The sequence below is a fragment of the Vigna angularis genome, chromosome 8 (assembly GCF_016808095.1).
Source record: "Vigna angularis cultivar LongXiaoDou No.4 chromosome 8, ASM1680809v1, whole genome shotgun sequence".
Classification (NCBI taxonomy): Eukaryota; Viridiplantae; Streptophyta; class Magnoliopsida; order Fabales; family Fabaceae; genus Vigna; species Vigna angularis.
The window spans coordinates 32,953,759-32,972,458 of NC_068977.1; the positions used below are offsets into that span (position 1 = coordinate 32,953,759).

The following is an 18,700-nucleotide window of genomic DNA, read 5'->3' on the forward strand; positions in this document are numbered from 1 at the left end:
AGAGTGTGTGAGTGAGGCCTTTTTGCTTCCTTCTGTTAGCATTGTCTTTTTGCAGTGATGAAAGCAACGGTTCAAAGTTTTATCGATCAATGGGGTGGCTTTGTTTTGTTGGTACAGTGATGGAGTTTTGTGTCTTTTTCTTTTTCCACTTTTTTACTAAGTCAGTCATATTCATTCTCTCCACAACCGAAACAGCCAAAACCGAAACTGTTCACTTTCGTTTCTTCTTCCTATCACTTTGCTTCTCATTCCTCTTTCTGTTACTGTTCTGTGGTCCTTACTACTAAAGGACATTTGTTTACTATATTTTTGGAAAAGTGACAATTTTCTGCCCAAAACCATTATATATTCCATGTGCTTCCCCTACCTTCAATTTCTCCCTCCTTTCAACATCCTAACATACCATTTTATTCATGTTTCCTTCCCTACCAGACAACACTCATATAGCCAAAATAAACACACAATATATTCAATTTTAAAACAACATTTCTAGAAAACGTTTTGAAAATCCTATGTCGCTTTATTTTGTTCATTTATTTTTAATAACAACATCAATGTAATTTTAACAACCAGTGATTTTGTGACTTAGAATATACTGTGCCTCACCTGAATTGATAATAGCGTTTGATTATGCTACCAGATCAGCTAGCAGACAAAATCAATAACTTAATTAAGGTTTGATCTTGTTGGTCTGACTTTTCGGAAAAGCATGGCAATTGATTATGCCACGAAATCATTTTTGGATACAATTATGTTCACACAAGCTGATCCTGAGATCTATGTTTCTACTTTTCATCCATTGCACCCAAACTTTAGGAACAAACATTATAAATATTCCACTCTTTCAAGTTTCATTATTTTAAATACTGCTAATTTAATAGTAATGTCATTTTTCTTAATTTGTTAAAACTCCGCTAGCAAACAAGGTAGAAAGAGTGCATATCTTTAGATCTTTTGTTTTTTTTTTGCCGAAAATATAATATGATTCAATATTAAATCCTCTTGTACGATCAAAGTTAAAGCTTAATTGAATCTTGTAAACTATGATTTTAGTCTTCATAGTTTCAATTATATGAATTAAATTTTTTATATTATTAGTATAAAAAAGGTTTTTAACTCGTTTCCTAGACTTCGGTTTCAACAAAATCGAAGCATAAAAAGATGTAGTAGCAATTTTTCAATTTTCATGAATATATAGGTCTCGATTTATCAAAAATTGAAGTCATATGATGTTTTTGACCTGAGTTAAATTAAAACCGAACCCTAAAAGGGTGCTAGATATCCACATCTTTTCAATTTAATGTATGAGCGTCTATGATACCGGTTATTTACATAATCGCTCTCATAGGAGTCATGTGAAATTGATATAAAAACATCTTGAATTCAAATATAACTCAAATACATCTTGATATAAAGAAAGCTTATTAAATTTAAGAATTGGAAAACAATGAAATCTTTTTAAAAATTATTTTCCTTACAAGTGGTGATACTGATGTTTTTTTATGGTAGAATGATTTACTAGGAAGAGATTATATAAATGAATTTGAGTCCAATTCACATAAAAAAAATTGATATCACTTTCACTCCAAACTTATTATTTGATTGTTTTCGATTATCTTCTTCTCAAGAGCGAATCCCTCTTTCATATGGAGTGTTTTTCTTCAAGTGTATATTTAATATCATTTTTTTTTCTTTTGAAGAAAGGATTAATTAGGAAGATATTTATTCAATTAAGAAATTGAAAGCACTTTTAATATAAAAAATATAAAATAATTTATTAATGAATGTTCTTTCTTATATTTTATATAACTTTGTTATTTTTATCTAATACTTAGATTCACTTTTAAATTATTTTCAATCGATATTATCTTATATTTATGTATTTTTATTAAGTAAACTTTGTATTTATAATTAGTTTTAAATATGGATTTACACATTATGTGTTTGTTTGTATTTTTTTTACGTTAATTAATATATTATATTAAAAGATATTTAAAAGTTGAGAAAAGAAATAATTTTAAAAATACAAAAGTTATAAAATGAAAAAAAATGTGATAAAGCAAACAATCTAATAATATAAATGTTAAAGAATTAAAAAAATGTAAAAAATAATCTGTTTAAAAATATAAATGAGCTAAAATTTGTACTTAGAATGTCTCATAATATAACTCAAATATAAATCATCAAAATTAAGTTAGGAGATTTAAGTGTGAATTTGAATTCTATATTAAAAAATAGTTAAACAAAATATAGAAAGAAAAAAAAATATAAATTTATCATCTTACATTCACTGATAACTCGTTATTATTATTATTTTGTAATTTGTGGAGTGACCTAACAAAAGCATGTACTATAAGGAGAGTGGCTTGAAAGAGTTAATAAAAAAATTATTGAAAAAATGAATTAAAAGAATTAGAACCTAACGAATTTAAATTATAGAAAATTAAGAAAAGAAAATGTGAAATTGAAGAAGAGCTTTGGAATGGGTGCCAAGGAATGATCATTGTCATGGGCCATGTACGATACCTTTCCATGGTTTCAGTGTGTTGAGCGCCAAATTTTTATCATTCACTGTTTCATTATTACTAAAAAAGAAGCAAAAGATTCACCTCCCACTCCTTTTTTTTTTCATTTCTTGTTTTTATTTCTTCCTCTTGGTAAAATCAAATTTATAAATGCATCCATGATTCTATATTTAATTATTTGTATTTCTACAATGAACTTTATTTATCCAAAATTAAAATGTAACACTAAATAAACATAGGTTTTAAAAAAAATTGTCTTATTGTCCAGTGGACACCCACACAAAAAAATATGTAGGAATTGTTTTAGTACTTAAAAGATATTTTCCTTTTCTTTTTTAAATTTAAATAAAATTATTTAACTTATATACAACTTTAATTTTAAAGTATAATTCAAATAATATAAATAAATTTATTTTTTACTAAATAAATTCATATAAGTTTCCTTAAATTACAAAACTCATTTTATAAAATAATTTTGATATCACAAATTTAAATAAATAATAATTTTATGCGATTAAAACAATTTGTGGGTGATTAATATTTTTTTATCTTGATAATTTTATTTTGATTATTTAATTTAAAAAATATCCGAGACATGTTTTGATCCAAATTTTATTGAGAAAGAACAATTTGTCCCCCTTTTCAGGAATTTATAGCTTTTTCAGAAATATTTATGGTCCACTGTTTTCTTCAGTCATACAAAGTATCTATCTTCATTCACAAATTTCTCTATTTCTTTACCGCTTTAGAATTATAAAGTTTAGGTATGTTTTAATTCATTTTAACTCTTCAATCTTGTGTTCTTTTTTTCTTATTAAAGATGTACATTAAAATCAAGATAAATACAAATGAAAATAATAATAATAATAATACGAGTAAAATAATAATAAAAGAAGAAGACAAATAATAACTCTATTTATAATATTTTTTTCAATTTCAGTAAAACAAATTTATTAGCTTAAAAAAGGTAACAAATTGGTTAAAATGGTCACTAACATATATAGCATATAATTTGCATGGATAATGATACTTTGACGACATTCTTTTGACAACATTTTAACATTATCTATGTGTCATTATGTTATTGGTCCATGTTGGTGTTTATGTTGATTATTATTGACTGTGAAGTAATTTTGAACCAATCACAAAATAATACGTAGATGATGTTAAAATATTGTCAAAAAAATATTGTCAAAGTATCATCAACTCAAACATTCATGAACACTAACAATGTTGTTATATATGAGACAGAAATTGCACCAACAACCTTTATATTGAAAATTGATCCATAATTTTTTGCATTGAACCTCACTCTTAATTTTTTCATGCTATCGAGGTTCCATTGTAGTTCGTAAATACATTAATCAGGTCTACCTAGCAAAAGTGAGGATTAACATTCTCATTAAAAGTTAACTCAAAAAGATAACTCGTTTTTATATTTACAGATATAAAGTTAACCTAGTAATGAGAAATTAAAAGAGATGATGAAAGAAATTGTAAGTACAACTTCTTCTTCCTCTAACATTTAACAAATTTAAGGTTGATTTGAATAGTTTACAGAAAAGAACAAAATAGATTATAGATTCAAGTTATACACAATCATAAGACCGTTTGGGCAATAAGGTATGTCTGTTATTGTCAATGGAAGTGAAATTGAATTATTTGTATTTTTGTTTTGTTTTTGTTGTAATTTCTATTATTAGATACGAATACTTTTGATGAAAATTTAATATTGATTAAAAATAATAAAGTCAATTTATAGAATATGAATGAATATAAATTTTGATTTATAAACTTATTTTTTGAAAATAAATTAGATATAAACTCGTATTCTAAATATAATATCATTATATATTAAATAATTATTGAACCATCCAAAAAAATTTAATCCATGTAAAGAGAATTATTCTGTGTTTATATGGTCCTAACTAATTCAACTTATGTTACAAATGAAATTATATGAAATTTAGGAGATGATGATGCATCCTGAAACTCACAAAAATGTAAAATAGAAATCATGGTCTATAGAACTCCAATTAAAAAAAAATCAAGTCTTAAATCACCTCAGAAAATAAGATTTTTTTTTATATAAAATCAAAATGTTTAAGAAACAACCTTAATAAATAAAGATTTTCACTAAGCTTAAATAATTAAACATTTCACTACTTCATTCATTTCAAAACTATTTATTATATATTTTTTTAAAAACATAACTAAGTTTCTAAATCTTTTATAGAAAGTTTAATGTGTATAAATATTATATTCTCGTTCCAAACAAACAATAATATAAGGAACACATATTTTATACGAGCATCTAACATCCACATCCACATATTCGATCATATATGTCTATATAACTGCACCTCCATTAGATTAAGCAGTATGTAAAAGATTTTTGAACAAATTTACAGCTTGTCATGGACAAATTTGATTAATTTATTTGTATAACGTGTTAAGGTAACTTTCTTGTTCATTTCTTTCTCTGGATCCCCTCTCCTTCTTCATCAAATGCATGTAAATTGGTACCAGTAAACGGTTTCAATGTTGGGAGATGCACAAGAATATATACACACAAAAAATAATTGTTGGAAAGATTCGATATACACATATCTCTATATCAGTTAAGATATTGTCCATTTTGAACTAAGTTCTCACGAATTTGTTTTTAATATCATTCTAAAAAATTTTTTACTAATAAAAATATCTATATATATATAAACTCATATCTAATTTTTTTTATTCTATACAAGACTTTGTTTGTATCCAATAATAACAATATACAGAGCGATTCCATACATCTCAACAAAACTGAAATCTCAGCATTGATTACTTACTAGTGATGCATGTGAAGTGTAATGATTCGACCACCATCTATTGAAACTCAATCATATTATATGTGTGTGCATGGAAACTCAATCATTCTATTATCTCTATCATTCAATTCACAACAAACTACATGTAGAGCAGTGTCTGCACAGAGTATTTGATTCAGTAATCTAGCCAACATAACTTTATTTCTACTTATAGCATTTTTTCATTAATTCTACAATCCACCAAATAAAGAAATAATATATATGTTGTTTATAGTTTTAAGATTACAACTATATTAATTTCATGTTTTCTTTTTATAGAATAAGATACTCTTAAAAGTACAATTTTTATCATTCTCTAAATCAAAGATTCCTCCTGTCACATCACTTTCAATTTGTGAACTCAAGTTAAGTGGCCTTTTTAATGTATTATATATGAACTGGTTAACAATTTTCAAAAGATTTTAAATTAAAAGAATTTAGTTGATCTTTAAATTAAACAAAAAAAAACGTAATTGCTATCTGAAATTAATTTATATACCAACTTGACAGAGCTTCAATAAATCTGTTATTTGTGAATGTTTAAAAAACTAGGAATTTAATTTAAAAAAAACTAAATAATCAATTACTGAACTAAGAAGTAGTTTAAATTTTTTAAATAGTCCAAATACTTATTGAATAAATCCAAATATTTATACAGTTTTTGAATTTCTAATACTACTAGCCATGTTGAAGAGCAAGGTGTAAAGATATTTCAATAAATTATAATGTAGATGAGTACAAAGTATTGATAATTCAATTGCCAAAAGATCTCTGCTGCTACTTTGTCTCAGGCCCTTTACATGTCTTATCCAAGAGTTTGGCTGCATCACATGCCATTCAGCAATCATGCTGTCTACTTGAATAACATTTTTATATTCATATATATATATATATATATATATATATATATTTATTTATTTATGTGTAAGAAGGCTATATACAACTGATCCAAGCTTATTGGTTGATCTTTAGCAGTAACATTTTGGCTGATCATTGAACAGAGGGATAATTTTTTTTAAAGTTAATTAGTTCATGGATGAGTTAAATCATTTTAAAAAAGAAACGAGAAAAAAAAAGTTCTGCATAATTTTCTTTCAAAATGTTTATTTCATTTTTTGTTTATAAATATTATCTGGAAATTAATTCAAATGAACTCAAGAAATATATACTATAGTGATTTTTGAGTTCATATGCATATCCATGTTTTAAGTCCAAAAGAAAATAAATTGTGTGCGTGTTTACCTAGCTGCTTAATCCATCTTACTTTTAAATGAAAACTATTTTCTTTTCATGTAGCAATTTTCTTAAAAATTTGATGATGGAAAGGGTATCTTCATGACATATTGTTCGTAAAGTTTTTATATATAGTGACTGGTTACTAATAATATATATAACTTCGTGTTTTGAGATAATATTTTTAGAATTAATTATAATATTTCAGGTATTATTTACTCTAAAGTATGTAATTGCTGTGTCATGAATATCTTTAAAATGTGTATTAAATAATTAAAGAGGACATATATATTTAAATTATTTTTTATTTTGATTTTTAAAGATATAAAACTATTGAATGTATTAAAAGAAAACCTATATGTTTAACCTGTTTGTTCTTCTACCTGATAACTCTGCCACCTGTGGCAGATAACAGGACCAATTTCTTAGTTCTCTATTCAATAAGGACCAATAATTGAGACTATATTGAATAACCCTAGAAAGTTATATGCTGCAAAAGTTTACATAAAATTCAACAAAGATAGAAACTGTTAGTTTCTTTAATCACATGAAATTTAACCTTTCATAAAATACATGATTAAGTTTGCTAATTCTTTTACTTTACCTTTTTATTATATGAGTTTAATATTTTGATTGAGTTGTTCTTTGAAACTTTTAGGCCATATCACTACCACTTCAACTTTATGGTTGCACAATGAATCCCAACATAAATTCAATTGAAAGTGTATCTTCTCTTTTATTACTATAAGATAAATGTTGTAAGATAAACGATGGTGATGATCAATTATATTATATTAAATAGAAATAAAAATATAGAGCATAATGTAAATATAAAGATTAATTATAATTCATTATTTTAAAGATTTAATTAAAGAATGATGTCTATTTCTTTTATGATTAGACTCAGATTTAATTGATGTTATATATCTTCCATAGACTTAAGAGTAAATTTCTATCATAACATAGTATATAATTAACATATTTATTTTATTTTTGTGAAAACAAACAAAAAGAGTAGCATATTTTATTTTTCAGTAATAACTAGTTTTAAATCTATGTTGGAGTTGATGTTTGTTATAAGAGAATTAAAGATTAAATAAAAAACAATAAATATATAAAAAGGTAAATTACATTTTTGTCCTTTAAATATTTTTGTTGATTTATATACCTTATTCTTTTCATAATACACCAAAATTATGTGTACGAAGCAGGACCCTGTGAGCAGGCAGAGTTAATTCAGATCGTACATCCAGTGCACCAATGGAGCTTTGCTCATTTGCAGATTCAAATTGAAATCCTATGGACCCAACTTCGTGTTCTTCACCAGTATATTATAATATCATTAATTATTGTTATCATTTAAATTGTTTATTATATAGGGAATTAAATATTTATAACTTGTAGTATCTTTTTCATATTAAAGAATGATTGATTCAAAAGATAATTAATATAAGCTGAAATAGTAAAAAAACATGGGTTTTATTTCAAGTATAAAACATTTGACCTTAAAATATCTGTTGTTGAAAAGTCAGAAACCCTAGTTAGAGTGGTTAAAGAAAAGGAATGAGCAAGTATAGTTGTAAGATGAGAATGCTACCTGCTGAGAGTTGAGACACTGTTGATAGATCCTTAAAGCCGTCAAAGAGAAACCACAAACAGTCTCATCCAACACTGGCAAATGCTGTATATTGTGTTTGTGTACATGGTTCTATAACGAGTTTAAAGATAGTATAAAATGACGAATTAATTATAATAAGTAATATTTAAGACTGACTTTTGAAATTGTTTAAGCGATATTCAATATAGGTTCATATCTTTTCACGATGAGACTAAATGTAATATATTTAATTTCAAGAGATAATTTTTAAATATAAAACCATCACATAATTTTAAGGTTAAATTGATTGTGTTAAATTTTGATATATTTTAGTCTTTAAAACTAAGAAATGAATTAATATAATCTTTTAATGCAATGATATTATTTTTTTTACGTATTTTACTGTATTTTTTATTGATATTTGAACTTAAATGTAAACAACGTTGTTTGATATATTACAAATTTAATGTATTTGAGTTATGTGGATTATATATATTTATTTTTAAAGGTTTGAAAGGTTAAAATGTATTAAAATTTGAAATGATTTCTCATCAAATATAGGAATTAAAAATATATTTAACTGATATTTTTAATATAATAATAAATCTAAGTGTTATCTTAATGGACTTAAAATCAAACAAAATCATAGTTGACCATGTATGATTAATGAAAAATTTGTTGTGTATATTTCTTAAATTGAGAAGCAATCCCTTTTCAGATAATTTAGGTAAAAGGTTAATTAGCAATTTGATTTTTATATTTAGCTCATTGATTTGTTTTGAGATATCTAACTTTTACTCAAATAGTTTCTATTTTTTTTAAATACTCAATGTGGTTCATCCATTAAATTAATGTTAATGTCATTTAGAAGATACTATGTGTCAAAATTGAAGTCTTGATACAAGACGTGTCTGTTAAAATTAAAGAAGTTTTAATGTAAAAAATCATTCAAATTTTGACATGAAAAAAATCACCTATTTTTTTTTACACGTAGAAAACCTATATTTTAACACATAACACATTTCAAATAACACTAATATCAATTTAACATAAATCACATTGAGTCTAAGAAAGATAATAACTCAATCGAATCTTTTAAAAAACTTAAGATTTAAATTTAGTCTTTTAGAAAAAGTAGAATGAGTAGAAATGAAAACAAAATTAAAGACCTATAGACTAAATTACTAATTAAATAATAAATGAATTAAATATAAAACAAGAAGAAAGGCAAATGATATTTTGAATAGGACTTAGTTAATATAGAATAAGTCTTAGTGATATAAATCGGTTCAAAAGGCTTTTTAAAAGTCATATTTTAGCCTGCACGTGGTAGTTTGGCATAGTCTTATGTTCGTGAAAATTACTTATATGTAAACATTTTATTCTTTCCAACAACATATGTGATATTATTTGGTTACAACATAGTTAAAAGTGACTCATAAACGACAATATTCACTATACAGACATATGTACATACATACATGACCATTTTCTTCTCTGCTTGCTGCTTTTTGCATGCATCATGTTTGCTACTGTTCCTCACCACGTTTTGTTCATCATATCTCTCTACAAGTATGAATAAAATAAAAGTAGCATGGATTAATACATGTTATTAATTAAATATTTTATGCAAGTTCAGATTTTCTTGAAACTGCTGCTTCTCATAGTAATCTTCTGGCATTTAGAGATTAGTCGAGAAGTTACAATTGAAATTTTCTGCAATTGCAGCCTATGAGGTAAAATTGTAATTTTTAAAAAGTGTATCTATTAATAATCTTAGCATTTTATTGGTGTTTGATTGATATATTATACTGAATGTGTCTCCTTTCTTTAACGTTTTGAGAAAAATAAAATTTGAGATTACAAAAGAATGTTGGAAATGTTACATCTTGTGGAAAAAAGAATGATAGAAAGTTGGAAAAATCTCTTTAACAATTTTTTTTGACAACTTTTCTACAACAATATATGTGGTAACTTGTGTTTGGTCTGTTTCAAATATACAAACTAATAAAACAGTGACGCATAACAAATCGGTATTCTTAAAATATATTATTTTCTATTCCTTTAGGCAATTTTGCATAGAGGTTGTTGAAAGATTATTAAACCATCATTAACTACAAGTTTAAGTGCATAAGAGTTTTTCTAAGAAGATTATCATTTTAATAAATAAGAATGGTTGGAGGAAATTTAGGTTCATAAACCTGTACACAGATAATAAAAGATAGTTAAATATGTTTTTGATTTTTTAATTTTTTAGAAAAATTGATTTTTTTTAAATTTTGATTCAATTTAGACTCCAAACTTAAAAAAAAGACATAAATTAGTCATTTTAGTTAAATTTTATTACTTTTATTTGACGTTTCAAACATATTTTATAATAATATTTAAGTTGTTTATCTTATTTGATATATTTTTCTTCAATATTAGTTAAAAAACACATTTAAAAAATTAAATAAATTTAATAAAATTTAATTAAGAATTAAATTCCCACATTTATAAAATTAAGAGATTCAATTTGACTAAAGTAAAAAAAAGAAGACTAATATCAATTTTTACTAAAAGTTAAAAAATAAAAACATATTTAATGTAACATCCCAAAATATATAGTATAGACTATATTAAAGAGAAGCTATATACATGATAAAGTAGTTCGGTTATCCACTTAGAGTATAAAGTGATATCTTTACAGTCATTCAAAAACAACTATAAATTTAAAACTTTATATACAAACTGAAAACAACGACCCTCCTCTCCGCACAATGATGCCCGGGGCTATAAGGACCCCCACAATGAAAACAACGACCCTTCTCTCGCCTCTTGAGATATTCCGGATATGGTAGAGTTCGCACTCCGTGACTCGGCCCGCCTCCGCCTGTATTGCTTTCTACCTTTGAACTGGCGATTCTGGTCGTCTCATCTTTCTTTGGACCGAGACCTCTACTGTTTCTCCCCTGCCTCTCCGATGACCTGCGATAGGTCTCCGTTCGCGCTATAGTGCCCATGTTGGCCGCATATTTCCCCCAATTTTATCCTCCTTTCATCGTTCCACCACCGCCTGACATCCTCGCCACTAATCCCGATTGCTCTACGTCTCGTGCCCTTTCCATCGCAGTTAACAGATCGCACGGATCGAAAGGTCTAACGAGATCCCTTAGTTCTTCTTGTAATCCAGCGAAGAAATATCCGAGAAATTGTTCCTCCGTCACGCCAGCCGCCTGAGCCACCAGGACTTCGAATTCCTGTACATATTCTTCCACCGCTCCTCTTTGTCGCACTGTTGCCAATTTTTCGAAGATTGTTCCCCGATGTCTACCTCCAAACCTCCTGACCATCGCCTCCGTCAATGTTGCCCAGGTAGGATTCTTCACCTTCTTCCGCCAAAAGCGAAACCAATAATTCGCTCCTCCCTCCATACAGATGTACATCAGCTTCATCTTCTCCCTTTCTGTCACATTTTGTAAAGCAAAGAATTTCTCTGCCCTACCGATCCATCCCATCAGATCGATCCCTTCGAAAGTGGGTAATTCCACTCTCTTCATCCAACTATTTTGAATGTTGCGTTCTTCCTCTGATTCTTCATCTGATTCATCCTCCTCCATATCCCTACCTCCATTAACCGAATGACTGCCTTTAGAACTCCTCCTCTGGTTCCCTCTTCTCCCACAGTCACGATTCACATTTTGTCTCCCACGGTCGCGATTCACGTTTCGAGCCATTCCCCTCATCTCTGCTCGAATTTCCTCCAACGTCGCTTCCATGGCATCAAATCTTCCCTCCAATGCACTCACCATGTTCTCCATCTCGTCTCTCCTTCGATCTGGATTCGGCAGGTCGGACCAATATTGTTGGACTTCTTAATTCAAGAAGTCAAGAAAGGAAATAAACCACACCAACAGATTATACTTCTCTGAATATATTTCTCTTATTTAATGAACCAAGAATACAATTGTATAGTAATCCCTCCTAAGGAAGCCAGATCTCCCTCCAATGGACTAATGTTCCAGTCAACAACAATTACTAAACTCATGCCCCCCGCCCTTTTCCACTAATTATTATTTATACTTCCCTTTCCCTCTGACAAACTTCTAACAAAAACTCCCTCCTAATTTCTAACAAACATTCTCTCCTTCACGTCTTTATTTCTCCTTACATATACTTTTATTCCCCTATCAAAAAATCTCTTGTGCCTTCTCAAGTCTTCCCCCTCTGCACATTCCATCAATATGTTCCAGGTATAGATATTAGGCTGAATTCCCTTTTCCATCATTGTCTTGAATAATTCAAATGCCTTGTCTACATGATATTTTTTGCACAAAGCATCTATCAAGCAACTGTAAGTGATTACATGCTGTTATTGATTTCTATCATGAATCTCATCAATAAGATCACAAACATGAGCTATTCTCCCAGATTTGCATAAACCATCAATCAGAGAAATGTAAGTTACTCTATCAGGAACCATATTCCTCTCATGCATTTCCCGAATGAGATTCATGGCCTCATCCACTCTTTTACGTTTACATAATCCATTAATTATAATGTTGTAGCTCCAAACATCAGGAGTTACTTCCATCTGGGTCATAGCATTGAATACAAAGCTTGCATTTTCCCCTCATTATCTAAGTAATACCCATCCATCAAAGTGTTAAGAGTAACAATATTTGGTTTCACACAATCTTTTATCATCAGACCTAGCACATTCTTAACTTCTTTTATCTTTCCTTCCTTACATAAAGCATCAATAATTATATTATAGATATAAACATTAGGACTGATTTTATTTGATATCATTTTATTTACCAAATCATAAGCCTCTTTGGCAAGATTATCTTTGAACAGAGAGTCAATGATAGTAGCATACATTACCACACTAGACTTACCTAATCCACCATCTATGGTTCTGAGGAACTTGATGGCACCTCCGGTTTCTCCTATCTTGCACAAACCATTGATCAAAATTCCATAACTAACCTTGTTAAGCCGAAATCCTTGTGCCACCACCTTGTCATGAAAGTTGAAGGCTTTCTTGACCTCACCCTTAAGACAGACGTTTCCTGAGGGTATTTAAGGTTATGATATCGGGATGATAACCAAGTTTGAGAATTTTGGCAAATACAGAGAAGGGGAAGGTCATTTGATGTAATTGACAGAAACAATTGATGAGGATGTTGAGAATGACAAGATTACTCTGAATTCCCTTGAGCTCCATTTGCTTAAAAAGGGAAATAGATGTAGAATAATGTTTCATCCTTGTAAGAGATCCTAAAATCTGCCCAAATTCGTAGATGGAAGGAACAGAAGGCATATGAAACTGGAGGACGGCATCGTGAACATTGTCACGGTAGAGTGAATGAGGATGAGAATGATAGTGTAAGTGAAAGGAAGAGAAGGAAGAAGGGCTGGGAAGAAAAGGAAGAAACTTGAAAAATAGAAGAAGAATGACAAATCCCTAATGTTGTTCCTAAAATTGACATTGTGATGTTAAGGAACTTTTAGAAAAAAAAATGAAGATTTTAAGAAAGTAATTGTAAGTGAGTGATATAATTAAATCTATTGAGTAATAAAAACATAATAACTTTTAAAAAAATGTATGTATGTGAATTTAGAAAAATAAAAATAAAAATAAATAAATATTTTAAAAACACATATTATCATCTTACAACAACTTAAAAAACCTACAAAATTATTTTATTTACTTGTCAAATTATTAACTATCCAAAATATTAAAATTTCAAAAATTATACCACTTACTTATATTTAAACTAATTATTATTACTAAATAACAATATATTATTAACTTTAATATTACATCAAACTATCATAAATTTAAAATTTTATTCAAATAATTTCTCTTAAATCATCTTGTTCTTTATTTTTATTTTTCTAATTTTTCACTCCTAACTTACTTTTAAATAAATTACTATTACTACATAACACTATATTTGTCAATTTTAATTTTATATTAAACCATCATAATTTTAAACTTTTATTCAAATATTTTCATTAAAGCATCTTATTCTTTAGTTTTAGTTTTCTAATTTTTTACTCCTAATTTATTTCAAAATAAATTACTATTACTAAATAAATATACATTTACCAATTTTAACTTTAAAAAACTAATCATAATTATAAAGTATTGTTTTTATATTTTTCTTAAATCCCATTATTTTTATTTTTTTTTCTAAATTTTCTTCTTCCTATTTAAAAATAATGCAAGATAAAAAAAAATAGAAAACTTAGTTAAGAATTTGATTTCTAAAAAAACGAATTTTGATAAAATTGTGATCAATTAAAACTCAGAATTTGAAAAAAAGAAAAAGTGTACTATCCCTATAAATATACTAAGCACATGCTAGGCAACAAAATTGAGGAAAAGTGCTATGACAGTCAAAAATTCGTGAGTGTCCCTCTAAACACGCAATAGAAGACTTATTGTTATTGGTTTGGTGTTTGGTATTGACTTTTTTGATTCAACTTTGGCAACCAAAAAACTTAGTATAAAAATTATTTCTCCTCCTCAGAACCTCTTAATGGTCATTTAATTAATAGATTAATTAATTATTAAATTGGTGTTCGGCCTCGCCTCCTGCGCCGTCGAAATGATGCACACCGCCGCTGCCCCCTGCGATCTGGATCGATTCGGCGTCGTTTTTAGGTCCAGTCACCGTCACTCTGACTGCGTTACCTTCGCTGCCAACAAGTAATCCTTTGTCTATTTTCTAGGGATTTTACTTTCCTCATTTGTTTTTCTTTCCACGGCAGATTCCAAATCACATCTCTCACTCCATTCACTGATTTGCTTTGTCTGTCACATATGTATGCGATTTCACTTTAATGTTATAAAAAAATCCGCCATGGCGGAGTTCTGGCTTGCCGCCACAACATGGCGATGCCGGTTTTTCATGGCAGCCACAACATGCCGTGCGGCTGCTTCCCTGCTTCCGCCGCCGTTGCGGCTGTTGCGGCTGCCGCCACAAACTGCATGTTAATCCTAACGCGTTATGAGTCACAAGTTACTTTCATATGTTTAGATAAAACTGTGTATAAGTTCTTCCAAATGTCTCCATGTAAGTTCTGGTTTGAGCATTAGCCAGCTTGCTATACCACTTGTAAGACTCTACTATATTTATTTCAATTGTCTAAATGTTTTCTTGAGGTATAAATTACTCTCTACAATCTTGAAGAACATACATCATAATGTTGGCAGCTCCGTCTACTATAATGCCTCATCCACTTGGATGGGATTTTTCTGTAATAGATGTTCATGAAGCTTATATAATTGATTTTCATGCCTTTTTTCTATCTACTCTTCTATGTGAAATTCCATGTTTTCTGGTGTTATTATTATTATTTCCTTTGAATTTTATTCTTGTTTGGTCTTTGACATGGCAAAACTAAGTTAATTTAAATTACAATGTTCTATCTGATGCTGAATTTATCACCCCTAAGGAGAGTTTGCTAACTAAATGCTTGGTCACTCTTAATTTTCAGGATACGTTCTGATATCCGAAATCCTGGCTGTGTTGATTGCCATTCAAACTGTAACAAGTCTCCATCTCAAGTGTCTTTGTTTTTGTGTTCTGACTCTACCAAGAGAAGAAATAGCCTGCTTGGTGGACCGCTTTGTGTGAACCCCTCTGGCAGGAGAAACCTAGTTGGTCGAGCCTCTTATTCTGTGGAGACAGGTGCTTATGATGTGGCTGCCTTAGAATCTCCTACGCATGTTGCAGAAGAAAAAGTTGGCGTGCTACTTCTCAATCTAGGAGGACCAGAGACATTGAATGACGTTCAACCTTTTCTGTTTAATCTTTTTGCTGATCCTGTATGTTAAGTTTGTTTGTGTTTTTTCTACGGTTGGTTATTTTATTCTGTTTGTGTAAATTCCATATTAACCCTACTACATTCGTATGATTTCAATGATGTGTGCTTCTTGTATTGTGACAGGATATCATTCGTCTTCCAAGATTGTTTAGGTTTCTCCAGCGACCATTAGCAAAATTGATTTCTGTGCTTCGAGCTCCTAAATCCAAGGAAGGGTATGCTGCTATTGGTGGTGGCTCTCCTTTACGCAAAATTACAGATGACCAGGTAGAGTTCAATTTTTTTGTTTTCCCACTATATGCTGCGTTGTGTTTTTCTGCAACAATGAAAGTTATGTCTGTTGGTAATTTTTCTGGAACTAATGAAGCTTTTATGGTTAATTGTGCTTGTGCAGGCACTTGCAATCAAAAAGGCTTTGGAAGCAAAGGGCCTCTCTTCAAATGTATACGTGGGGATGCGATACTGGTATCCATTCACCGAAGAAGCAATTCAGCAAGTAAGTTCTCGTGTGTGTTTTTTTTCCTTCCTGCATTCTTCTCTCACTCATCCATTTTCTCTTTTCATAATTAAATGACATACTGGACAATTAAATTATGAATTAGATTATTTATTTATTCTGGGCTCCACTGGCTCACCTTTGACTTGAGTATAAAATCAAAGCTTGTCTTGCATGACAGATTAAGAGGGACAGAATAACAAGGCTTGTGGTACTACCTCTTTATCCCCAATTTTCTATATCCACAACTGGATCAAGCGTCCGTGTTCTTGAGCAAGTATTCAGGTACTGCTTCTTGGCACTTCATGATGAATGCCCTTAGGTGATTCAAGGATTATTCTTTTATCAACTGATATCATTTAATTCAGGGAGGACGCCTATTTGTCTACTCTTCCTGTTTCCATTATAAACTCTTGGTATCAACGAGAAGGTTACATCAAGTCAATGGCTAACTTAATTGAGAAAGAGCTCCAGAGCTTCTCTGAACCAAGAGAGGTAGATTATTATTGTGTTGAATGCTTTCCAAAGGCCTTTTACATAAATCGAAGGCTGTGTGATGTATTTTACTGCAGTTTGAACCGTGGCATTTTTCTGTGTAGGCGATGATATTTTTCAGTGCCCACGGTGTACCTGTCAGTTACGTTGAGGAAGCTGGGGATCCATACCGAGATCAAATGGAGGACTGCATTTTCTTGATTATGCAAGAGTTGAAAGCTAGAGGAATTAATAATGAGCATACTCTTGCTTATCAGGTTTGTTTTGATTTTGAATCCTTGAACCCAACTTTTTCTGGCATCTTGAGTTAAATGGAGATTTCATATTTAAATCCTGGCTTGTGTTATTACTTTCTGTGGTGTACCTTTTATTTTTCTGTTATCATACGTTTTTGTTGGATGAATTTCCAGAGTCGAGTGGGTCCTGTACAGTGGCTGAAACCATACACGGACGAAGTTCTTGTTGAGCTTGGCCAGAAAGGTATAAAGAGTCTTTTAGCTGTTCCGGTGAGGTACGTTATTATTGGTCTTATACGCTTGTAGATTTAAATTGTAGACGGTAGCTTATGCGTTTTACAGTATGTTACTCGTTACAATACTGTAGAAAGTTGTGAATATACCTGAAAGTAAAAGTAATCCCGTTTTATTGTATCTCAGCTTTGTGAGTGAGCATATTGAGACCCTTGAAGAAATTGACATGGAGTACAAGGAACTGGCTCTTGAATCTGGCATCAAGAATTGGGCACGTGTACCTGCCCTTGGTCTTACCCCTTCTTTCATTACAGATTTGGCCGATGCAGTAATAGAAGCTCTCCCATCAGCAAAAGCAATGTATTCACGGATAAGCACTTCTGAAGATGCTGATCATGACCCTGTCAAATATTTCATCAAGTTATTCTTTGGCTCATTCTTGGCATTCATCTTGTTCTTGTCACCCAAAATGATCACGGCATTCAGGAATCATGTTATTTAGAAGGAATAGAATCTGCTAGCCGAATTCTATACGCAACCATACAGAGATGAATCTATTGTTAGCAAACATAGTATACTTGAATTTTTTTTGCTTGAGTTCCCCTCATTCCAACCTCTTCTGTATACACCACACAACTATTGATGAAGCGAATTTTCTCATAATGGAAACTTGCACCTTGTCTTAAGAATATTCCAAGAATAATTGTCACAGGTATCTGTTTTAGAGCAAAGAAGCATTCACTCGATCTCGGATATTAGACCCTCAACAAGTTATTGAATTTTGTATATTGTTTAAACCTTGTCTACATTTCAAATTTTGCACAAACTGTTTGATCAATTACTTTGTATTCAGTTTAATGTCAGATTTATGTCTCTGCTTATTCACATATCGCGTTTATAAATTATAAACAGTATATAATCCTCTTTGAGAAAAATAGTAGCTAAATATTTTGAATAAATTTTACTAATACTGTTTTTTGAGAAAATTAAATATTAAATATCAACAGTAATAAAATTCATAACCTAACTCACGATTTTCCTTTTACACCATGGAAATGATATTTTAACTGCTGTTGAAAGCCAGTATAATACATAAATTTTAGATTATGTACCAATCAATAACAATTAAGTAATAAATTCTACAATTAATTGACATCAACACCTCTTGAGATTAGCAATTAATAGTGTAACATTATTTTCTGAAGGGTGTG

The 18,700-nt window shown here is 29.5% G+C and overlaps 1 protein-coding gene and 1 pseudogene across 1 annotated transcript; one reads left to right on the plus strand and one right to left on the minus strand.

Moving 5' to 3' along the window:
- Nucleotides 1-10,794: 10,794 nt before the first annotated feature.
- Nucleotides 10,795-13,645, minus strand: LOC108345470 (putative pentatricopeptide repeat-containing protein At1g12700, mitochondrial; annotated as a pseudogene).
- A 1,034-nt stretch (nt 13,646-14,679) lies between these two features.
- On the plus strand, nt 14,680-18,175 carry LOC108345469 (ferrochelatase-1, chloroplastic/mitochondrial). Its single transcript, XM_017584058.2, has 9 exons — nt 14,680-14,907; nt 15,699-16,029; nt 16,152-16,295; nt 16,423-16,524; nt 16,706-16,809; nt 16,893-17,019; nt 17,124-17,276; nt 17,430-17,530; nt 17,676-18,175. The coding sequence occupies exons 1-9, from the start codon at nt 14,807-14,809 to the stop codon at nt 17,989-17,991; spliced, it is 1,479 nt and encodes a 492-aa protein (XP_017439547.1). The 5' UTR covers nt 14,680-14,806; the 3' UTR covers nt 17,992-18,175.
- The last annotated feature ends 525 nt before the right edge of the window (nt 18,176-18,700 follow it).